Source organism: Astyanax mexicanus, chromosome 8 (genome assembly GCF_023375975.1).
Source record: "Astyanax mexicanus isolate ESR-SI-001 chromosome 8, AstMex3_surface, whole genome shotgun sequence".
NCBI lineage: Eukaryota > Metazoa > Chordata > Actinopteri > Characiformes > Acestrorhamphidae > Astyanax > Astyanax mexicanus.
Window position 1 is genome coordinate 28712076 of NC_064415.1, and position 25803 is coordinate 28737878.

Below are 25803 nucleotides of genomic sequence, written 5' to 3' on the forward strand. Positions count from 1 at the left end.
CTGGCCAGGGCATAGTGTCCCATAAGGGTCCTCTAGGCAAGATCTTGAGAAGGCAGAAGTAGAAGCCACCAGAGAGAGTGCATTCAGTTAAGGTAGAACCACTGATTGTTGGAACTCCTTCAAATAACATTGGGACGTCACATAATAAATTTGCACCCCACACCTACATAAAAAACAGGCCTCAAGATATTTAAGATGATTCTTCAAATAACTATCTATCAGAAGGTTCTTTAGGACAACAAAATAGATTTAACTAAATAGTTTGTCTTTATATTAAGTAGGATGTTATCAAATCTGAAATATTTGAAAGATCTTTATGTGATGTAGAGCACTACCAAAGAGGGGTGGCTCCTTTCTATGTTCAGTGCCAGTGAAGTGATGAAGTGCTACGTTTCACATTTAGAATTGTCTCTGAAGGGAAGAATACGTTCTGTTTTTCAGATGTTCTGGAAAATGAAGCGTTTTGTTCTCGTGAATTGAAGTTACATATGATTATTGTCTGCACTCTGCTGATGAACAGTAGGGATGTATGGTGGTTTTCAATGGGCTTTGTCCGTTCACAGATCATTTGAAAAAGCTCTCATTCAACAGGCAGCATTTAAAAAAGCTGCAGATATGGAAAAGCAATTCTTTGTCTCTATTTTTGTTCCATTTCACTCCTTCGGCTAATGTTTTGCAGAGATTGTCATTTAAATAATGACAGCCTATTATTTAGGAATTCTGAGAATGACAATCCTCTGAACAGTCTCTAAAAAGGAGATTGGAAAAGCAGTCAGTTGTTAGACCGCTGATTTTCTCCAGACAAAAAAAAATTAGAAGATGAAAAAAGAGACTGTGCTTTAATTTGCCTTAATATAGGCTGAATTATTTAAAGAGACTAATCGGTGCATGCAACAGAGGTATTTGCCAACCACTGGATGACGCACTGAACGAACCTTAATGACAGACAGGCTACAGTTCAGCACTGAAAGATGGAACAATTTAAAAATGCACTGGGTTATATTTAAAATAGTATAGAGAGAGACACCACTTAAATTTGGCCTTTTTACCAGCAAAATAAAGGTACTATAGATGTTTCTTTGACCGTTGACATTTGCCAACAACAAAAAACAAATTTTGCTTCCATAAAGAATGTTTATAGTAGGTATGTGTGAGTGTAAGTTTTTGTGAGTGTAATAGTTGTTTATAACATCAGAACACATCTTTTTAACATCATTATAACAGACATGGTTCTTTATAGAGCTAAAGGTGGCCCTTTTAGGGCATCCCTTAGAGAAGTGTCTGAAGCAACTTTGTTTTCAACAGCGCTGAGCAAATAAATGGTGCTGAAGATTTAAGTTAACACTGAAATAGTTAACTCTGTCAAATAACTCCAACAGTGAACACCATTTAAATCTAAATGAGTTAAAATTACACTTTGAAAAAAAAAATAAAAATGTGTATTGGATAACAACATAATTGTTGTGATTCAAAGCACAGCCATAGATATAGGTGTGGATATGCTCAGGCTGTCTGATTCGGGTTCATCTCTCCAACAAACAATGATGAGACCTTTCAACAAAAAGAAATACATAAAAATAAGATCCATTTTCAAAATGTATGTATAATGTTTACGTATATTCATGCGTACTTAAGAAGAAACTATATACCGTGTTTTTTGCACTGTAAGGTGCACTTAAAATCCTTTCATTTTCCCAAAAATCATTTGTGCCTTTTAATCCAGTGTGTCTAATGTATGAATTCTACCAGTCAGGTTGTAAGGAGCATTAAAGCCAGTAAAGCAGAAGTGCAGCATTATACAGGAGTTCCAGTTTAGTTCTCCAGCACCGGGGCTTGAGTAGCATTAGCATTAGCCGCTAATCGCTATTTCCCTGTTCAGAGGTTTTATCAGAAAGTAGTCTGCTCCTAACCCCGACTAGCACTGCTGGAGTAGCATTAGCATTACCTGCTAATCGCTATTTCCCTGTTCAGAGGTTTTATCAGAAAGTAGTCTGCTCCTAACCCCGACTAGCACTGCTGGAGTAGCATTAGCATTACCCGCTAACCACGCTCGCTATTTCCCCGTTCAGAGGGGAGTATTATCAGCGTGTAGCCTGCTCCTAACCTTGGCTAGCACTGCTGGAGCGGTTAGCCGCTAATGTTAAAGCTCCAGCTGGAAAAATCTAAGCTTACTGTAAATAAACAGAAGCACTTTACTCACCTAAATAAACAGTTTTCAGGAGAGAAATCTGTGTGTATTTACACCCAGTGCTTGTTCGACTTTAAAATAACTTCTTTTTTATTACAGTTTTGTTCACTTTTTGAGACCTGCTGAATTAGAAGTTTCTTATAGTGTCTCTTAAAATGCTTTTTATAATCTGGTGCGCCTTATGTATTAAAATAGATCCGAAAACAGATGTTCATTGATAGTGCGCCTCATTATACGGTGCACCTTATAGAATGAAAAATATGGTACTTCAAACTCTGATAGACCTCACTTCTAGGCCAGTAAAATAAGAGACACAATCAGGTCTACATTTGTGCTGATCCCGTGTTTGTGACCGTTTCGATTAGTGACATTTATACGGCTCCTTAAACACTCTGTAATTTCCATTTAGCATGTTGTCTCATGGTTTGTCACTTTGAGTCTCTTAAATGGCACTGATTTTACCAGAGTGTGTGTCTTGCACACCACAGGCCTGCAGAAGCTTAGTGAGGCGTGAATGTTAGCCCAGAGCCTCATTCTCTCTCTGGATAAACCACAACTAACACATTCATTTACAATGCAGACCACTGAGGAATTGGGTTCACCATCTCACAACCTGTAAAACGCTGAATAAACACTAGAATTACATGCTCTGCACACAATGGGTGACCTTTAAATGCATTTTTTGAGGGTGCAGTGTGTGCCTTGTATTGCAGCTATAGCAGAAAAGCTTTTGTCTCTAGATGGTAATTTTAGAAAAAAGGAATAATTTTTTTTTACATATATCAACCAATATCAACAGTGTTTTTCTTCACTTTTTAACAAAAATAGTTCAAAATAGAAAGTCATATAATAATATTGTTAATGAATAAACTTAAAAAAAAACTGATATGTAGAGTTTGCCATATTTGCTAACTAAGAAGCAAAACAAATTTGTTTTAAGGTTTAAAGTGATTTATAGGACTGAGGCATTGTTACTATGATTAGGAGATTGCTGGTTTGAATCCTGTTCATGTAGCTTTCCATCAGTTACTGGGGCAGATGGCAACAGATATAGACAACAGTAATGAAACTAAAGGTTTTGAGGACATGAAATGTTTGATTTGTATTCCGTAAATAGTGATTTTAAAACGACGTTCAGTTATATGATTGTGAATTATTGAATTATTATGATTTAAATATTAACAGTAATTGTTTAAGCTTTTCTGTAATTTTCATTTTATTTTATTTTTTAAAGAATGTAGGATGATATGGTGTGAATGTCATTAGGTTTTAATTTGCATGCTTTTAAATCAATGCTTGTATAGGCCTGTCACGATAACATTTTTTTTGCAAACGATATTTTGTCCCAGAAGTTATTGCTATAAACGATATTGTTGGCATTTTTAGACCACTAATTTGGTACAAATAAAATGATAACATAATACCATATCAATAGAATTTACCCTTTTAAAGACAATAAACTTTTCATTCCTGTTCACGCACTTAATTTTGGAACCGCACCTAATTTTGCAAAGTGCGGAGGCAGGGGAACCGCGGGTCTGCCCCACACCATGACGTGCAGCCCCGGTCTGTCCCAGCTGGCCTGTGTTGAACCGGCATAAAGACCCTGCCTGGGGATGGTAAATGGAAGGCTGAGGCAACACGAACCTAAGAGACACTAAAGTTAAGCAACTAGAGCCGCACAGGGCCGTTATTATGTTCCTTTAAGTTAGTTTTAGGTGTTGATGGAAGGCATTTTTCCTAATACAGGTACGTTTTGAGTTCATTCACTCCCTGTGTCTGTGTCTGTTTGTGCTTCCACACTACCAGGTCATGGTGGTCACGCCTACAGTCACAAAATATGTAAGTGCATTTTGTAAGTGCAACAGAATAGACAATAGATATTACGATTATTAAAATGATTGAAGTCATGTCAATTTATTGAACGATAAGTCAAAGATTTAGTTATTTTGACAGGCCTACGCTTGTAATGTCACCAAAGAACTCACAGTTTTCTAATGGATTTTAACCGTCAGTGAATTTTAGAAACCCGTCACAGATAGAAAGATCACTATAAAACAGATTTTCAGTGTCTAAAAGCATTTCTTTGTTCAGAAACTCGCCAGCGGTGATGTGCAAACTATTTGCTACCCCACTCTGAGTTGCACTCAGCCAGCAAGTGTCTCAGCAAACACTGAATGTTTCTTTATCTATTTCTCCTGCAAAGGAAATGCACTGTGTTGCATTTTTCCGGTGTTTCTTCCCAAGCTTATTGGAGGGAACGGCGTGTCACTGTGAATGAATTATGCAGCGGACCTGCCTGGGATTAGAAGAACATTGGTGACATACAGGAGTCCAGCCCTCAGCCTCATCCATAATGCAGTGCGCCCGTTAATAAAACATCCTCCAGTCGGACTTTGATCAGCTACACACCTTTCCTCTGCTCAGAGGAGCTCGAGATTTAGCCGAGTTCTAACACCAGCTTGACGCTAATTAGCATGGCAACTAGACAAGCCCGGAGACAAGGTGCTCGCAGGAGTGACAGAGAGTTTGTGCCTGCAAGGTTGCCCTTTTAAAATGATCTTCAGCCTGTTATTCTTCTCAGAATTTCATTTAAATAATGGAAAAGTTCTTGTATATGCTCTACGTGAGAGACAGAGGTGCTGATATGGCCTTTTCTGTACTAAAATGCAATTATAGTAAATAAATCTGAATAAACGTAAGGCCCAGTTTACAAGGTCATTGTGTCCTCTGTTATTCTTAATCAGTTTAAACCCTTTAAAGAGGTTAAAATACAGTTTACATTTTTATTTTAGATACTACAAAAGCGGATTTTTTGGGAGATGAGAGATTGAATATCACAATACAATTTTTTTATTAATAAAAACGGAACTGTTGTATCCTCTACATTTTATATAAATTAATGCAGAGAGTTAGCAAGAATAAACTGAATAATTAGACTAGAAAAATTATTTCATGCAAAATTAAAGTTCAGGAGGTCAATTCCAGAATGACTTATTGATCATTCTATATGACAGTTTTTAACTTTTGTTCCTCATTAGTTTAAAATGTAAAAGCATTATTGAATTTAAACATTGTTAAAGCAGAACTTCGGTGTAAAATGTACTTTTGTTGCAGTAAAACATGATAAAGAGTATTAATCTTTGTTGAATAGCCCACCTCCGCTCTCCCGCAGATTTCTGACATCCTGCAATTTTGTGCAGTTTGTCCAAACAGGCTAGAATGGGTTTTAATGGGGCATATATTGCCCCTGCTTTTTACACCGTTATCCAGGCTCAAAGTAGCTAGACACCTTATTGGTGGAATCCGGAGAGCCCTGACATTTAAAACAAGGCATTCATAACTTTAAAAGTGCATAAAAAGTATTCTAAAACACTGTTTACACCCGTAGCATAACCTACATCTCTGGGTAATGCCATTTTAAACTCATGATCAGTAGGGTTAAAAACAGTGTTTTTTAATAAGCTTCTTGTGCACTTTTTAAGTTCTAAACAGCTAGATGAATCCCATAACACCCAAGTGTAGCCTTACACCAACACAGTTATTACCAGTGCAACTAGTGACCTGCAGAGGCATCATAGTTCTTGGTGAGTTCAGTTTATTTTAAATAAAGTGGAATTCTGGGGCATTATGGCAAATACTAGAAACCTAAACAAGACTCAGTGTGAGGAAGAGTGGAAGTGACAGAATGACATTTGGCCCACCCCATTTGACCAAGCTCATCAATAAGAGATTACCTCATCCCTGCCAGAATCAGGACAACTGGGGGGGATTTTAGGGGGAGTCTAGAGCCTGCTAGATTTATACTGTACAAAACCTAACCAAAAAAAAAAAAAGAACGGTACATTTCAGCCAGTTTCTGGCGTTTTCACACCTGTATTTGGTTTCTATGGTCTAGATCAGGTGATCAGTTGAGTTCATTTAATTGGAGCGTTTTCTCCCTCTGTTTGGTTTGGTTTCACACAGGCATAAACTTAAATGCACATAATACACACCAAAAGACATTGTCTTCTCTGATTGGTCAGAGCTGTCTGAGCAAAAAAAAAAGTAAGTATAGCGAGAAGATCCTATGTTCCAGGGTGTATATCTGTGCAGTGAGAACAGAAAGCTGAAACGATGTGCTTTCAAACACAGTGTTTTCAATAGGAGGTGCAGCGCCGGTGTACACATAGTAAACGGAGTCGCGCAGCTGTGAGCAGTGAAGCTGCACAGACCACACATGTAAACAGCCTGGAACAGATGCATTGTTTGTTCATAGCTGTGGTAATTAGCGTTATCCGTCTTATATATCAGATTAAATTGCGCTTTATCAGTCCGACTTGGGTTGAGACCGGATCACATTCTCACCACAAGTGAACCTCTCCAGATTTCTTTTGGGACCAGACTGAGACCACCTCCTCTAGCTGGCTTTGGCCAGGTTGTTTTGATCCGCACCAAAGTCTGTTTTAATCAAACCAAATAGTGCTGGTGTGAAAACGCCCTAAGTTCGAACCTGGTGTATACAACAAATTCTACTGGTCAAGTGAAACCAGAGAATCATTTGTTTAATATTGTTTTATATTAGTGTTATATTAGAATCTTTTAAAACAACAGCTGTTGGAGCCGAGTGGTCCAGCGATCTAAAGCGCTGCCACTATGAGCGGGAGGTCGCAGGTTCAAACCCCAGCTCATGCAGCTTTGCCATCAAGCTGCCGAAGCTCAGAGGGAGCACAATTGGCCCTCCGGGTGGGTAGATGGCGCTCTCTCCCCATATCACTCCTAGGGTGATGTCCAAAGCACAGGGCGTCTGTGAGCTGATGTATCAGAACCGAGTCGCTGCGCTTTTCTCTGAGCGCGCTGGCTGCTTGGCAATGCTGCATCACCAGCAGCTCGAAAAGAAGCGGTGGCTGACTTCACATGTATCGGAGGAATCGTGTGTTAGTCTTCACCCTCCTGGTGTGTTAGGGCATTACTAGTGATAGGTGGAGTCCTAATGAGTGGGTTGGATAATTGGCCGTGTAAATTGGGGAGAAAATGGGAAAAGATTAGAAATAAAATTATATAAAAAAAAAACAACAGCTCTTTTCTAGCGAATGCAAACACTGATACACATGATAAATATGTTTTCTAAAAGCTATCTTAGCAAATTTTCATCCGGATAGAGACATTAATGAACATTGCAAAGGACAGTTAATGTTCTAGGCCTGTATTGTTACAAAAATCGATTTGTTTTTTGCCTTTTGTTAGCAAGAATAATAAACAAACCACCCAAATATAAACCCAACAAGCAATATAATAGCTTAATTGCCTCTTTTGAAGCGTTCAGCAACATGGGCAAATGGAGTGAATAACAAAGGCAATTTGACCATGTTATTAACAGGGTATGGATTGTGTAGAAATGTTTAGATTATGATACAAGTAGATATGTTTTGAATTAAGTGGCATGCAAGGAGAATATGTTTTTACCTCTGTCAAACCTGAAAGCAGTTCAGTTTTGGAGTGTAAAAAATCTTCCCTCTAAGAATTGGAACAATCCTTCAAGATCCCTTTACAGATATATGCATAAAGTTCAACAACCTGCTGGTTATTAGTTAACTTTAGGGCATCATGGGGCTTTGAGTTGTCCAATGGACGAAGGCGCTGCAACTATGGTCAGTTCGAATCCTGTTCATGTAGCTTGCCATCGGCTACCGGAGCCCTGAGAGAGCACAATTGTCCTTGCTCTCTCTGGGTGGGTAGATGGTGCTATCTCCCCACATTACGCCAAAGGGTGATGTCGCTCAGTACAAGGAGTCTGTAATGCTGCATCATCAACTCAAAAAGAGACAGTGGCTGACTTCACATGTATCAGAGGAGGCATGTGCTGAACTTCACCTTCCTGGTGTTGGGGCATCACTCGTTATAGAGTCCTAATGAGTGGGTAGCATAATTGACTGTGTAAATTGGGAGAGAATGGGATAAAAATTTGAAATAAAATTACAAAAAAAAAAAAAAACTTTAGGGCATTGTTTTTTTCTTCAGAAAGGGGGCAGGTGGTGCAGCAATGAATTATTATTGTCCATTCTTTAATTCCTCTGTAATTTGGAGCTGAAATAAGCTTTTTTTCTGGAAAGTTAGCTAGTTAGCTAGCTAGCTACTGAAACTAACTACACATTAAACTGAGGTAATATAGTGGTTTTCATCTCTTTTAACAAGATAGATACTCAAATGTTTGGGTTTCTTTGGTCGTTTGTGCCGCCATATTGCCAGTAATTCTCATTTCCCTCTGTTTTGAATGTACCTCTGAAAAATCTCAGTTTGAAGGATCATGTAGCCCTAACTCTTCACCTTACCCTTAAAGCCTAACAAGGATCAGGACCCCTACCCCTAGGCATCCACATGCAAAAGAGAGGGGTAGGTTCTAAATGGTAGGACCAAGGGATAAAATGGGATTAAGCCAGTGTTTATCTGCCTTACCTGTTTTTGACATTTAGTGTAGCCATCATCAGTTCGTGTTGGCCTTCATTGCTGTCTTGAGTAAATGAGATGGATGTTTACATGGGTTCAGGTCTGATGATGGACATGGCTCGTCAGGTTCAGGGACATTCCACTGTCCACATCTGAACAATAGGTGCTTTGGCTGAATGTTTTGGGCCATGGATCAGCCTTAAAGTAAAGCAGTATACAATGATTTGGGGCATTTAGCTGGATATGGGAAGATATTCACACTGAATTTATCCAGATGCTAACGTCAGCTGCTATATCATCAGGAAAACCATACGAGTCAGTTCTAGAGGCAGCGTACATGCCTGTGTCACCATATTTCACGGTAGATTTGCTTTGATTTAGACTGTAAGCATCAGCATGCTATATACTATGTATATTGTGCAGGTCTATGTACAGGTTAATTTCTGTTTACTTGAACACCTGCCCATCCTGACTTTGAGTAAAGTGGAAATAGACGCAAACAGGTTCTATGCAGTAAAGATGCTAGCATTTCTGCAACAGTGAGCTGATTGGTTGGTGAGCTGATGCTGAAGGGGATGTATAAGGGATGTATAAAAGGCTTATAACTAGAGTTTAAAACCTTTCTAAAATTGTCTGCCATACTGAAAAAAATAATACTGTCATGTTGAGGAAATGAGTACATATTTTAGTATTAAAATATCTGATTGTTATAAACTCTAATATTGCTTAATTTGACCAAATGCACCTATTCTTAAAATCCTTTGGGAATTTAAGTGGGTATTTTCTTCTCTGGGCATTTTCTGGCATGGTATTGTTAATCCTTTTGAATTTAGTTTTGTCATGTTCTTGTGACAAAACCTGCTTTTGGAAAGCACCCAGATGAGTCTGCGATTTTACACAGCGAAAAATTGTGCAATTTGTCTCCCTGTGTTGCCAATCAGTCATGAAGCTTGAAAGCCACAACAAATGAAGGACTCATGATTACAGCACAACCAGTCGTGGAGGATGAAGCAGGCACCACTTGCATATACAAATTATTCAGGCTGGTTTTATTCTAATTTTAATATTAGGTCATTTATTAGGACATTTTTTCTAGTTTGTAACTGTCGCTCAGCTTTAAGTTGGCCTTTTAAAACATTTTAAAAAATGTGCCATTGTTACAGTTAGTCGCTGTTAATCAAAGGAAACAAAGGCCTTTGTTGTGTAGAGTTAGTACAGTAATAACGAAACTCTGTGTGGTCTGTTTGGCAGAGTTCTCATTTGTCAACCCAAGAGCCCTAAGCTAAATACTGTATTGCTTGCAGGCTTCTCTCTGGGATACCGAGTATCTACAAGTGAAAGAATGAGCGCGCTCACAGTGGGACGCGGTTCTTAAAACAAAGACAAAGCAAGTTTTTCAGATCACTGCAGAATAATAATATCCTTCCATTATAGTCGTCCCTTTGAGCTGAGGCTGTTGAGTCTGTTTTAGTGTTTACACTGACTGTTGGAATGATAAAAAGGCTGGGAATGAATGGCGTCCCCTCCCGGGCGAGTCGTGGACGCGGACTCGGAGACTCGGAGTTACAGGGGGTGGTAATAAAGTCCAGCAGAGGGGCGCAGTAAAACCTGCGGAAGTATGGAGCCGAGCTGATCGGCGAGCGGCACACTTCATTCTGTGGCCATGCCTGTGACCGGCAGAGTGACCGGCTTCATTAGCGAGGCCAGGCCTCCACAACCATGCCACTGTAATTAAAAGGTGACCCCGCTAATTAACTCTGCTGGCCACACATTGCTCCCCCGCAGTTCTTTATAGCGTGACCCCTTGGGCTAAAACACGTTCTTGGGGGGGACGTGCTACCATACATGGACGCTCACATATGCAGTCGACATTAAAGCCATTTTGTGCCGGACTAATTGTGATACACTGTGGATATGGGAACCAGATGCCATTCTCCCCAGTCAGTTTTCCAGTGCGGTTTTTCCTATCCCAACCTAACCTCCAATACTCCGGTTCCTCCGACGAGCACCAGCCGCATGTGGTCATCCGTTCTTGTCTGCTCTGTTCTGATTGCTCACATCCCTGCCTGTCCCTCCATTAGATTTACCACTCCAGAATCTTCCCCAAGGGCCTCTACTCAAGGGTCCTCCTTTCAGAACCAGCACCCTCCCCTCCCCAGCTCTTTCTTTTGCTTCCCAGGTTTTGGGGGTCCTACTTGTGGTTTCGTGTTCATTTGGTGGGCTCCCTCGCTAAAGCATTAAAGTCTCCGCAGGAAATGACTTTACAATTACTGCCACTTCCTCCCTTGATATCGTTATGATCTATTGGTTTGATTATCTGCTCATCCCAAAGCTGACGTTGATTTCTTATGTGCTTGGTTCAGTAAATTTGCTTATTGCAGCAAAGTGGATTCATATTGTTGTTGCAATTTTAAAACCTCACAAGAATTCCGTTTTTTTTTTAAGCATTTAAAGGGTCACCTATAGGTCAACCTTAAAATAAACAGATAAACAGTTAAACAAGACAAAACAGACAAACAAGTCAAAACCTCTTATGAGCAAGCACCCCAATCATGCAAACAGTGGCATGGTGATAGTGGCAACAGTGGCAAGGAAAAAACTCACTCATACTAAGAAGACAAAACCTTGGGAGGAACCAGAACTCAGTCAGAGGAACCCATCCTCCTCTGGTCGATCTGGAAAATACAAACAACTAACAGAACAAAAACAAAAGTACAGAAAGTAAAAAAAAGAATAGTACAGTACAGCTAATATAGAAACCGGTTCTGACTGGTGTGAGTAGGTTTACACTGTGTCTTTAGTTTCTTGAAATCTACAATCTATCTATCTGATTGCTGTGGGGAAAGGAATATGCAAATTTGCAAGTTGCTTGGTAAATGTTGCATGGTTATTATTGGTGTATTGATTGTACCTGGAAGAGTTTAATTTGGGTGATTTTGTATATTGATTTTTTTGTATATTGAGTACTGTATATGGTACAGTACTGACTGTGATGCATAAATAAAAAAAAAACCATATTATTTATTAAGCCATTTTAAATAGTTTTTACATTATTAGAGTCTGGTAGTTGTTCTTTACATTGTGTCAAACTTTGGTAATAAGAGAAATGCTTTAAAATGACTTTAATTTTTTTGTTACTTCCATAGACATTTAAGAACATATTTTCCATGTTCTTTTTTTCAGTTTCCATGTTTCCATTTTGGAAATTTGTGTGATGATACTTGATAAAACACTACATCATCAAATGTTTATGAAATGCTGGCAGAATGTTAACCTTCGTTTGATTTTGATAAATCAGTGTCAGTAAACACGCTCACAAAGACAAATTTGGGACAACATAAGAGATATGCGACATCAATTGAAATGCATAAGAGCATGTCCATTACGCAAAAATGCATAGCTACACATTGGCAGTTCTGTATAAATTTTTGGCATTTGTGAATCATTTCAGAATGAATGAAGTTCTTATGTAGCGCCTTTCTAGAAACCCAAGAATCACCAACATCCGAATCAATATGCATCTAAGAATAAAAAAATTCCCCCACCCCTAATATCATATGTTTCACACCATAAGGCACTTAAAATTAAAATCAGGTGCGACTTATGTATGAAAATAGATGTTCATTGATAGTGAACCTTATAATATGATGCGCCTTATAGTTCAGAAAATACTGTTATTTTCGTGCACGTAAGTAAATATTAATTTTAGCAAGTTATCTACTGTACTATCTGACCCATGACCTACAAAAGACTTTTACAACTTTGCATTTAGAAAAATTTACTAAATTATACAGTGACATGTTGACCAGCTCAGTCCATTGTTGTCAGTAAAATGTGTGGATTATTGTATTTTGTTGTCTATTTTGTTTTGTTTATCTGTGAAGCAGCCGCTTTAGCATCTGCCTGTTTATACCAGATAGCCAGCCATTCAGTCGCACTTGAGTGAGTGAAGGGCAGCGGGAATTACACTTTTTATAGCTGTGTTTTACAACACTTGCCACCCTGGATTTACTGAGCACTCTTTAGTCATGCTTTGCTCCCAGAAATGTATGAATTCGTCCTCTTAACATAAGTGGGGACCAACTACCACACTGTTAAATGCAGCCTGCATGCAGCCTCTCTTTGAAGCAGGTATGGGGTTTTAATGAAGCATGCCAGATGCATTTCTCAGTTTAGTTGCTCAGTTTTTACCATTTTTTTTACTAGAGTTGTGCTTCAGAGGTTCACACACTCAAAAAAAAAAACACTTTTCCTTCTAGTATAGCTTTCTTCTACTCATTTTTTTTCTGTGGTAACTTTCCATCCAACCCACAGAAAGCTTGACGTTTTGCCGTTGGTTATGAACTATCTTGCGTTTGACTCATGAGTTGTTCTCTGTTCAGTTTCTGTTAAATGACCCCGTGACTCTCGTTTGGCTTCATCAGAGACTAATATGTGGTTTTGATGATTGGTTTCATTTTTAGACACTTCAAAACAAAAGTCACAAATTGTTAACCATTGCTTTGTAGAAGACCGGAGGCATCTTTAAATCATTCTCTGAGCTCGTTGTGAAAGTGACCATAGGACAGTTTCATCGCAAATGATTACAATGAACCATCATATAAATGTCCACACACATAAAGGAATATGAGTAAACTATTGAAACTCATGCTTTCACTTCAAAATCCATAAATTCTCAATAAACAGAGCATAAAACCCAACTCCTCATTTCCATCCCTTCATACATGGTATGGTAAGGCTTGTGCCACGTAACTGACTGGGTAGGTTATAGGCTTTTTTGTGTTAAGCACATTTTTTGCAGAACAAAAAACAACAGGCCATCTCAAGCTGGTCAAGCTGGATAAGTTGGTTGGTTGGTTAGTTTAGATTTTGACCAGTATAGACTAGGTTTTTGTTTTAGTTTGATTGTGTAGCTGGTCTTCAATCATGATTGACCACCTCTATCTTAAATGTTGACCAGCAAAGACTAGGTTTTTGTTTTAGTTTGATGGTGTAACTGGTCTACAAGCATGATTGACCACTTCTAGCTTAGATTTTGACCAGCAAAAACTAGTTTTTTAGTTTAAATTTGAAGGTGTAACTGGTCTAAAATCATGATTGACCACCTTTAGCTTAGATTTTGACCAGCATAGACTAGGTTTTTGTTAGAGTTTGATGATTTAGCTGGTCTACAAACATGATTGACCACTTCTAGCTTGGATTATGACAGGCATAGACTAGGTTTTTGTTTGAGTTTGAATGTGTATCTGGTCTACAAGCATGATTGACCACTTCTAGCTTAGATTTTGGCCAGCATAAATTAGGTTTTTGTTTGAGTTTGATTGTGTAGCTGGTCTCCAATCATGATTGACCACCTCTATCTTAAATTTTGACCAGCATAGACTAAGTTTTTGTTTGAGTTTAATGATTTAGCTGGTCTACAAGCATGATTGACCATTTGTGGACTAGATTTTGACCAGCATAGACTAGATTTTTGTTTAAGTTTGATGGTGTAGCTGATCTACAAGCATGATTGACCACCTCTAGCTTAGATTTTGACCAGCATAGATTAGGTTTTGGTTTGAGTTTGATAGTGTAGCTGGTCTACAAACATGATTGACCACTTGTGGACTAGATTTTGACCAGCAAAGACTAGATTTTTGTTTGAGTTTGATGGTGTAACTGGTCTACAATCATGATTGACCACCTCTAGCTTAGATTTTGACCAGCATAGACTAGTTTTTTGTTTTGAGTTTGATGGTGTAACTGGTCTACAAGCAGGACTGACCTCTTCTAGCCTTGATTTTGACTAGCAAAGACTAGGTTTTTGTTTGAGTTTGAAGGTGTAACTGGTCTACAAGCATGATTGACCACTTCTAGCTTAGATTTTGACCAGCAAAGACTAGGTTTTGTTTAAGTTTGATGGTGTAACTGGTCTACAGGCATGCTTGGCCTGAACAGACTAGATAATCTGACCAAGTTGGTTAACCAGCGTGGCCAAGCATGACCAAAATCAAATCCAACTGATCCAATCCAATCAAATCCAATCTAATTTAAATGCTAAAGATTATGTTTTCGGCGTTAGAGACTTCGTTTTCAGCTACATAACCAGCTGTCTACAATGGTAGAAACAGTGTTAATATCTAAAAGCTGCAAGACATTCCAGTCTGCAAAAATCTAGAAATACCTAAATCAGAAGAATAAGAAGAATTTTAAGTTCCTTGGCTATGCAAAATAGGATCTTACCTGGAATCACTAGATATTTAATCTAAACAAACGATTGGCAATAAGCCAGTTTGTCATTTTTATCATTGCATATTTTATTCTATAAGTTTTATGATGTAATACTGTGAGGCAGGTACTGTTAGTAATTGAATGCTTCTGTTACTAATTCAACAAAACGTTGGAACATAATTAAACATGACTCATTTGTTAAACAGCCAGATGCCTCCTGCTTTTGATGTGCCACTGTATCTGATTCCTGTTGTGGGAAACTGACTTTTCATTAAAGATTTAAAAATGCCAGTTAGACCCATTAAAGATCGGCTATTTAAAGCTAAATAAATTATACTGCAGGTCTGGTTAATAGAAGGTACTGGGAATGTATGAGTGTGTTTTCTTACCCCACACACTGAGAGCTTCAAAACAGGTAATAAACATTGAACATGAACCAAATTAAACCAAATTAACTCTAAAAAAAAATGAATTAGCCATTTGGGATCAGTATGCCTAGGCCTGTCACAGAACTGCATTTTATGGCCGATTTATTATCCCAGAAATAACTGTGATAAATAAAATTATTTCGTCATTTTAACTGCATTTAATGCCAATGAGGCAATGATATAATGGTAATATAAAATCATAATAATGCAGTTACACTATTTTAAAGAGCAACAAACTTTTAATGATCTAGAATGTTTAGACATTAGAATTGGAAAATTAGGATATTAGAATATTTAGATGTAAAGATATTTAAAAACATAGATTACAGCCAACATACAATCCCCCCTTGCAAGGTCAGCAATATCATATATAATATTAGGTCATGTTTATATATGACTTTCAGTTTGGACTATATATTGTCCTAAAACCAAGATCATTTTATATCTCTTTATAATAACAATCTGATTGCATAATAATGCATTTACACACCTTTTTAAACAGCTAAAAACTTTTAATTATTAAGAATAATCAACTTAAATAATTACATTCATCCTGTAGTACAGTGTTATTAACATAACCTAATTCATGTGACTTAAATCACCAAACCATGACTAGAAAAAAGCTTTAGAAAAAATTTAGAGACCACTTCAGTTTTTGTGACTGTTTTATAAATGAGCTTTCAGGGCTTTGAGTGACAGTGATTGATTCAATATGGCAGCTGCTGCTTTAACTGCTTCTTTTAGTGGTACATTTTTTCTTTTTCGCAAATATTTTTGATAGCCGTGTTTCAGCACCTCAAATGAGGAGAAAGTAGCTCTTACAGAAAGTCCGTGGGCAGGGGTCCCCCGTCGCTGGTTGAATGTGCCTCCACAAACTAGCGATGATTTTGGATTTGGTACAGTAAAGCTGTATCATTGGCCCAGAATGGAAGCCAAACCCACTAGAGCACTTTCGCTCATGTCAACAATAGCCAAAGTGGTGGAACCACTCCAAGCCTGTGCTTGCAGTGCTGAATGCAAACTGTCAAACTAACATCCATCAAGTTATGTGAAAATGATTGCTGAAAAGTGGGGTGAAATATGAGTCCACTGTATTGTGACCTTTCCCTGAAAGACCTGGAAGCCAAACAAAGCATCATGTCAGTAAAGCAGAGAATTTGATGCTTTCTTTCTCTTTTAATTGAAGGATAATAGCGGGGTCAGGGCTTAAACACCAGAGAAGAATTAAACATTCACTTGTTCGCTTGAACATGTAGGAATGAAAACCTGAGTGGGTCAAATGGACCTCTTTTTTTTTGGTGCAGGGAAAACATCTCTGTGTTTTGAATGCATTTTTAGCTGATTGAGCCAAATTGGTTTTGTGGGCAGGAGAATTCCTCCTGTCAGGTTGGTTTGATGATTTTCTCGGTTTATAGTCTGTCTGAGGCCATTTCTGAGCCAAGCCAAACTGACTAAGCCATAATAAAGTTTAGATAGTGCCGCACACCAAAGCTCGGTCTGTGGGGATCGGGTGAGATAGTCAAACAAAGTGTGCAAAAAACAGGAGATTTTTGGTGATAATTTATCATGTTTATATTGATATTAAGAGCACCTACTTTATCAGATGTTCTATGTGAGGTGGTGTATCCCAGTTCTCTGTGGTTTTGGCTCTGATTGTGTGGTCCTTTCATTTAGGTCTTGCAGTGCTTTTTCTTCCTTCAGTTGTCTGCTCTTAGTGAAAAAACTTCCCAGTCAGCGAAAGCCTGTTCAGCCGACCCAGTATTATAGTGAAGCCGTGGCTTTTTGACCTGTGAACTCCCCATTATGACTGTTACTTTAGAGGTGCCTTTACTTACGGCACTACAATGAGGACACTGATATTTTTCAGACAGTGAAGATCTATCTATGAATCAGATATACAATCAATTAGGGGAATTCCAAGAGTTTTTTCACAATTACAGAGTATATAGGTGTTTGCATAAGACCCTTATTTTATATACAGTACATTCATGGCGATAATTAGATGTAGGGCATAGTAAAAAATAGTAAAATTTCAGTGTGGAAAGGACAAGGGCTCAAGAATAAGCTGATGGCACTGCATCAAGAACTGTCATTCAGCAATAGCTGATTTAACCACCTAAACAAGAGTTATGTTCACAAATTCTTCTTAAAAATTTAGTGTGCGGGGCGCCAAGTGGTCCAGCGGTTTAAAGCGCTGCCACTTTGAGCTGGAGGTTCAAACCCCCGCTCATGCAGCTTTGCCATCAGCTGTCGGCATGTGGGAGTGGGTTGGGTAATTGGCTGAGCAAAATTGGGGAGAAAATGAGGAAAAATTTGAAATAAAATTATATAAAAAAAGTTAGTATGCAAAAGCCTCATGTTAACCATGTCCAGGAGTGGTATCGACTTTTCTGCAGATCCAGATCCATATTGCTACACACCGTAAGTCATGTTTGTAGAAAAGGTCAAACCATCTTTTAAATGTTGTGAGAAGAAATGGCAACATTACAAATTAGTAAATTCTGTACTGTCCGAAATTTTATTGGAATGAGTTGAAGGCCTAAAGTGCTGTACCGGTCCAAGTTTTGGCCAAACTTATCATTCAAGGCTTTTCTTCATGTATTTGTTTATTTAACTCATAGTCAACATTTAAGATGTTAAAGACATGAAGGGGTATCAAGGGACACATATAAAATTACATTAAGCCACTGACAAAATACCAAGACTGTGTGCAGATCTGTCCTCAAAGATAAATGTGTCTACTACACATGATTACAACATAATAATTAAATAAGGGCTGATTACAATATAATAATTTCATATGTGCTTTTGTATAACTTTAATGTCTTCAATATTAAATTTACAATACAAAAAAAAAAAACATAAAAAAAAGGAAAAGTCATTGAATGAGAAGAAGAGTGTTCAAAGTTTTGACTAGTAATTGAATATTAATTAATTAGGGTTATAGTGTCAGTGCAATTAAATTAAACTTTCCCAACCTTTTCTGATTTAGGTTGTATATTTCAGCAAGCAGCAATATTCAGTTCTTGAGTAAAAACATGTTTTTTTAATTGTAATCCATGTAGCCTTTTATTTATTGCCAATTATAAACACCACAGAATAAACAGCACAACCTTCTGGTAATATGCATGAATAGCGTTAATTCTACTAAGGTTGTTTTTATTGATTTATTGATTTTTCTTGATTTTCAGTTGAGTCTGGTGGCTTTTTTTAATCCACTAAAAAATATCTTCATTAATATTACGTTTTGTCATGATTTAATACTTTTAATTCGTGTAAAGTTTCTGCTGCTGTAAAGCTTAGTTGAGTAAAATGATTTATGATGTTATTTAGCAGCACATGTCTTTATAACCTGAAGCTCTTACACAGTTGTGAACACATCACCCTGACTCTCAGACAGCAGACTGGTCTCAGTGGAATACCCAGGCCTTGGACAGACAGGCACAGTCAAATGCATGAGGACAGAGTCCCATCGTAGACAGGAAACTCATCATTCACATTTAGCCAAGTTCTCCACTGTCCCTGACACAGTGCAGGCTGAGAGTGTGTCCATTCTTCTTACCTTTCAGGTGGGCTGCTCTGTGTACAGAGCTGACAGAATCTGCTAGAAGTGTTAAACTCCTCCATAAAGTGTAAAGGGGGTTAGGTAAGGCTAGTGTAGATGGAGATGTTTAATCAAGTATATATATATATATATATATATATATATATATATACAGTTGTGGTCAAAAGTTTACATACACTTGTAAAAAACATAATGTTATGGCTGTCTTGAGTTTTCAATAAGTTCTACAACTCTTATTTTTCTGTGATAGAGTGATCGGAACACATACATGTTTGTCACAAAAAACAGTCATAAAATTTGGTTCTTTCATAAATTTATTATGGGTCTGCTGAAAATGTCACCAAATCTGCTGGGTCAAAAATATACATACAGCAACAAAATTTGTCAATTTTGGTGATGTAGCGAGTTGTGTCAATCAAATTAGCTTCATGTCATGGCCTCTTCACTTCTTGTAAGTGATTCTGATTGACTACAGCTGTTGACTTCTCATGAGCCCATTTAAATAGGGCTCATTTGACCCAGTGATTAGACTCAGCTACAAAAGCTACAATGGGAAAGTCAAAGGAACTCAGTGTGGATCTGAAAAAGCAAATTATTGACTTGAACAAGTCAGGGAAGTCACTTGGAGCCATTTCAAAGCAGCTACAGGTCCCAAGAGCAACTGTGCAGACAATTATACGCAAGTATAAAGTGCATGGAACAGTTGTGTCACTACCACGATCAGGAAGAAAACGCAAGCTATCACATGCTGCCGAGAGGAGATTGGTCAGGATGGTCAAGAGTCAACCAAGAATCACCAAGAAGCAGGTCTGCAAGGATTTGGAAGCTGATGGAACACAGGTGTCAGTCTCCACAGTCAAGCGTGTTTTACATCGCCATGGACTGAGAGGCTGCCGTGCAAGAAAGAAGCCCTTGCTCCAGAAAAGGCACCTTAAGACTCGGCTGAAGTTTGCTGCTGATCACATGGACAAAGATAAAACCTTCTGGAGGAAAGTTCTCTGGTCAGACGAAACAAAAATTGAGCTGTTTGGCCACAACACCCAGCAATATGTTTGGAGGAGAAAAGGTGAGGCCTTTAATCCCAGGAACACCATGCCTACTGTCAAGCATGGTGGTGGTAGTATTATGCTCTGGGGATGTTTTGCTGCCAGTGGAACTGGTTCTTTGCAGAAAGTAAATGGGATAATGAAGAAGGAGGATTACCTCCAAATTCTGCAGGAAAACGTAAAACCATCAGCCCGAAGGTTGGGTCTTGGGCGCAGTTGGGTGTTCCAACAAGACAATGACCCAAAACACACATCAAAAGTGGTAAAGGAATGGCTAAACCAGGCTAGAATTAAGGTTTTAGAATGGCCTTCCCAAAGTCCTGACTTAAACCCCATTGAGAACATGTGGACAGTGCTAAAGAAACGGGTTCATGCAAGAAAACCATCACATTTAGCTGAACTGCACCAATTCTGTCAAGAAGAGTGGTCAAACATTCGACCTGAAGCTTGCCAGGAGCTTGTGGATGGCTACCAAAAGCGCCTAGTTGCCGTGAAAATGGCCAAGGGACATGTAACCAAATACTAATGTTGCTGTATGTATATTTTTGACCCAGCAGATTTGGTGACATTTTCAGCAGACCCATAATAAATTTATGAAAGAACCAAATTTTATGACTGTTTTTTGTGACAAACATGTATGTGTTCCGATCACTCTATCACAGAAAAATAAGAGTTGTAGAACTTATTGAAAACTCAAGACAGCCATAACATTATGTTTTTTTACAAGTGTATGTAAACTTTTGACCACAACTGTATATATATATATATATATATATATATATATATATATCCATCCACTTATCCTGTCACTTTTTTATCCTATTTTCTGTCTGTGCTGTTCTCTCTCTCTCTGGCTGTTTTCCTAGCCATGTGTTTTCTTGCATGTGGCTCTGTGTTCTCCTTGTCTCTGCCCTTGTCTTCACTGCTCCTGCTTGTGTCATTTGTGGCTCCGCCCCCTCGTTACCTGTCCCCAGGTGTTTCCTTTTCCTGTCCTCTTCTGTGTATATATAGGCCCTTTGTGTCAGTGTTTGTCGGTTCTTGTACTTGTTTTTTTACGTCCAATAGATTTCTTCCTTCTTTCCTTGTTTCCACTCATTTTTGTATCTGTTTATCGTTGTTTCTTTGTTTAGTTTTCCTGTTTGTTAATAAATACTCACATTTGCATCCATTCTTGACGTCTCCTTGCTGCACTCCTGACATATCCATCCACTCATACATCCACTCATCCTGTAGTATGAATTAATGTGTTATACATGTCTAGTTATTATAATTTGTGCAAATAATGCATTATATACATTTCTGTATTTTTCTGTTCATCTGATTATCCGTTTCTATTTATTTATATATCTGCCTCTCTGTCTGTCTGTCTGGTTATCTATTAAACAGTCCATATATCAATATATCCAACTGTCTGTCTGTCTATGTATATATTAGTCTGTTTATTTATCAGCACATCTATGCATCCATCTATACATCAATCTGAACATTCATCATCCGTTCATCCATCCATCCATCCATCCATCCTTCTGTATGTCTATCCATCCATCCAAATATACATCCATCATCCATTCATCTATTCCTCCATCCTGCCATCCATCCACCTATCCATCCATCTGTATATCCATCCATCCATCCATCCATCCATTAATCTGTAAATCTATCCATCAATCTGTACATCTAGGTATCTATATATTCATTCTCTGCATGGACACATCATCTGTACATCTCTCTTTATATTTTACATCCATCCCCATCTAGCCATCTGTACATTTGTTTGTCCACCCACCCAACTATAAATCTGTGTAATTATCCATCTATCTATTCATCTGTCTATTTGTCTATACATGTTTATAAGTCTATACATGTTACAAGTTATACATGTAACTAATTATTTATTGATCCTTTTGTCTACTCTGTCTGTTTTCTATCTATTCACCTGTCATATGTATCAATCACACCCTCCACCAGTCTTACACACTGCTTTTGGATAACTTTATGCCACTCCTGGTGCAAAAATTTAAGCAGTTCAGCTTGGTTTGATGGCTTGTGATCATCCATCTTCCTCTTGATTATATTCCAGAGGTTTTTAATTTGGTAAAATCAAAGAAACTCATAATTTTTAAATGATCTCTTTTTTTTCCAGAGCCACACACACACACACACACACACACACACACAGTAGAGTGAGCTACTGTGCAGAACGCCTGGAGGAGAGTTTCTGGTGCATGGAGGAATAGCAGGTGTCTAACAGCACAATCACGTCTTGTGTGTGAGAGTTTTGATTCTGAGCACAGCAGCACACATGTGTTTGTGTTTTACTGCACCCCCCCGCCCTCCACCCCCTCAACACACACTGCAACATGTGGAACAAAGAAACATATCCTTTCCACCTCAGCAACACAAACACTGCAGCAGTGGAGCAGCTCACAGTGGAGCACATAGCCTTCATAACTTCACACAAGAAAAACGGATCCTGTTCAAATGTATTCTGATTTCGTTCCAGTCCGTGTGTCCAGGGTTATTAAAAGACAATCTACATTTAATGAAATGTAAAGTCATATGAGGTAATTTGGAACCGGGGGTTGGAGCCTGGAGGATGTCAACTGATTGGTGGAGGAGATCTGCGAAACGGAACGCTCTGTGAGAGAAAATGAACACTCTGCTTTAATGTGCCAGATGAGGGAGAGAGAGAGAGAGAGAGAGAGAGAGAGAGAGAGAGAGACGAGCGGTGGGTAAAGCTGTGATCAGTAGCTTGGTTTCTGAATGGCAGAGTCTAAGATCCAGAAGGTTTAAGGGGAGAAGACAGTTTTCTTTTTCTCAACTGCAGATTAAGGAGTCAGTTTCAATTGGACAAATAGAAACATTTTGCAGAATAGTGAATAATGACAAATATTTGTATACATTTTCATTTATTTTGCTATCTACCCATCTGTCCATGTACCTGTCTATCATGATGATGAAGTTAGACTTGTAAAATGCCTTTATAAATACCCAGATACTTTTTACTATCACATTCTATATATACTAATTTACACTGAGCACTCAACCAACACACACAGAACCAAATTGGCAAGAAAAAAAAACATGCAGGTTTGGGAGGTGAATGTATTAAGCTACATCTATACTGTAAATCTGTTCATCCAACCATCCATTGCTTAATCCATTTTCTATCTATATTTGCATCCATTAATTTTATTTTCAGAATTGTGAAGCATTTCAGCAATTAGTTTGAACTGGAACTAGTAGTAGTGGAGATGCACCAAAAATAAATAAAATGGCCAAAACCAAACATATTAAAACATTTTTCATAATACTCATTAAGGAACACATTTTTTTTACACAGGTTTTCATTAAGTTTGCCAAATGTTCACCATTTCATGAAATAAATATCCGAATGGGATGTTTGCCTTGCTTTTCAACGAAAAAGCAATAACAAAACTGCTATTTAAAAGTGTTTACTAAACATTAAAAATGTTTACTATTCCAGCAGACAGACCAACAAAGAATACAATACACTGTTTCTGCTGCATTTATTTAGAAGCGGTGCCCCACAGCTTCAAAATAAATGCTGCCACTGCTTCAGAATTATATGAAATGTTATAAAATTGCACTTACAAAACGTTGCAGAGTCTTTTATTTTAAAAGAAAGCATAAAGGAGGAAGTCAGCTCCAGGAAGTGAAGAGAGAAGTGTGGATTAAACTGGCTAATACTAAAAATGCTAAAGTTTTAATATTTAACAGTTAAATAGAGCATTCACAATGTAATCCACAGCATAAAGCACGTCACAGTCTCTGGCTCTAGCTTTTGATTCCTCAGTAACTGTAATTGCGCTATACAGCATTTTGACAGCAGTACATTACACAGAGTAAATTAAAGCACTGCTTTGGTAAACAAACAAATGCTAAGGCTAAGTTAGCACTGCTAATATTGCTATTCTAGCCCTGTGCAGCTCATATATTTCAGCTGGAAATATGTAAAGTTTATGAAGAGGAAGTGAACTGTGGTTTTAATAAAACATTGGCAGTTTTTGGTGTAAAACTTACAGTTTAGTTTGGTGTAATACTTATAATAGTTGGAAAGGCAAGCACAGTATATTATATGACTTTTAGAGTTACCTTTTCTAGATCCTCTTGTATTACTGTTGATGTTAGCATTGTTTTGGATCAGCTAAATCCACAAGCAAAATAAATAAATAAATCTACTGCGTTTGAGATCCTGTCAGGTTAATCTACAATTTGTCCTGCGCATACTTAACGAACCAGGCTTGCTATCATCACATGGCATGGTTAATAACCATACAAGACCTTCAATATTGGATATGAAAGCAGCTGTGGAGATCTGCGTTATGTGTGAAGCATATGGCAAGTTAGCTAAGACACAATTTTGGCTTGATTACATGTTCGGCCAATGCGATTCTAATAAGACTGTACAGACCATTAACTAGCAAAAGCCAGACTGTAGGAAACCATAGCTTCCAAACGGATTCATCTGTGTACCATTAGCTCTAAACAAAGGTTTCATATTTTATGAGAGAAGACTAGTTCAGGAACTGATTTGTTGGTGGAGATTTACAGTACCAGTCAAAAGTTTGGGCAACCTCTTCTCATTAAATGTGTTTCCTTCCTTTTTTCAGATTTTTTACATTGTAAAATTTAATACTAAAACATTTAAGGTGTACAGGAACACTTGCAGTTATTATACTGCAAACAAAAAGTGTTTAATTAGAATCAGTTTTATACTTTAAATTATTTTAAGTAGCCACATTTATCTTTGAGGACAGATCTGCACACTCCTGGTATTTTATTCTCAGTGTCTTCATGAGGGAGAGTCACCTGGAATAGTTTTCTCAGCCTCTTGAAGGAGTTCCTGGAGGGGCTGCTTTTCCTTCACACTGTGATTTAGGTATCAGTTGTGTTTAGTTCAGCGGATTGTGAAGGACAAACACTTTTTTGTTTACTACATAATCCCATATTTGTCCCTTGGTTGTTTTAATGTGTTTAATATTAATCTGCAATGTAGAAAATACATTAAATTAAGAAATCAATAAAAACATGAGTGAGAAAAATGCAAAGGTGTGTCCAAACTTTTGAAAAGTATTTAATATTTCTTTTTAATCTTTTACAGGGTCCACCGGGTCCAAAAGGAGACAAGGTAAGCAGCATCTTTATAGCAGTTATCTAATTTAAATGCCAACTTGTACTCTACACCATATTCTGCGCCATGGCCTTGAACATAGACATTAAATCATAACTATACATCACAGCAATGTAGAAATCAACCACTTGGTAGCATTGCCACAATTTATTTGATTCAGTTGGACAAATTGAAAGGATTTAGTGGTCATATGGACCATCTCATCTCAATGTTCCTTCCTTCCTTTTACAAATTTGAGTAAAAGTAAAAGTTGTTTAACAGCGATCAAGCTAACAATTTTTAATTAGTAGAATGTTGTTATACAAAGCATGATTATTTCACATGTTGTCAGAACGTTTCAGGAACATTTATTTTACTGTTATTTTACAGGCTGTTCAGTTTCAGCCATCATTGTTTGTAGCCAATACAGGAAGTCAAAACAGTGGCATAAAAACCAAAGCAAACCTCTAGCATCGCCAACTAGTGTTTTGGAGGTGTAACTGCAGAGTAATGCAGACAAAGGAAAGCACAGCTGCACAGGCTACTTTTATTGTTTAAAAACAGAAGCCTTAACAGTGTAGTTGAGAATGACTGACTGTTGGTGATCAGTAGAAATACCAAAAAATTATTAAATTGTTAACATTTCAGAAACATTCTACATTACACCCTCAAAAATATAAGTGCTACAAAGAGTTTTTTGAGCAATGCCGTAGTGAAATCGATCTTCGTTCCATAAATGAAAACATGATTGTGATACAGATTTGTGAATAAATTTGTTATTGTTTGTTTGTAAGAACCTTCAC

At 37.8% G+C, this 25803-nt stretch overlaps 1 protein-coding gene across 1 annotated transcript in view; it reads left to right on the forward strand.

Annotated features, from left to right (window-relative positions):
• LOC103039012 (collagen alpha-1(XXV) chain) overlaps positions 1-25803 on the forward strand; it is a 318678-nt gene that overhangs the window by 182238 nt on the left and 110637 nt on the right. Inside the window, exon 5 of the mRNA XM_022678290.2 lies at positions 24992-25018. Within this exon, the coding sequence (XP_022534011.2) occupies positions 24992-25018 (27 nt within the window). The remainder of the gene's footprint in view (positions 1-24991; positions 25019-25803) is intronic.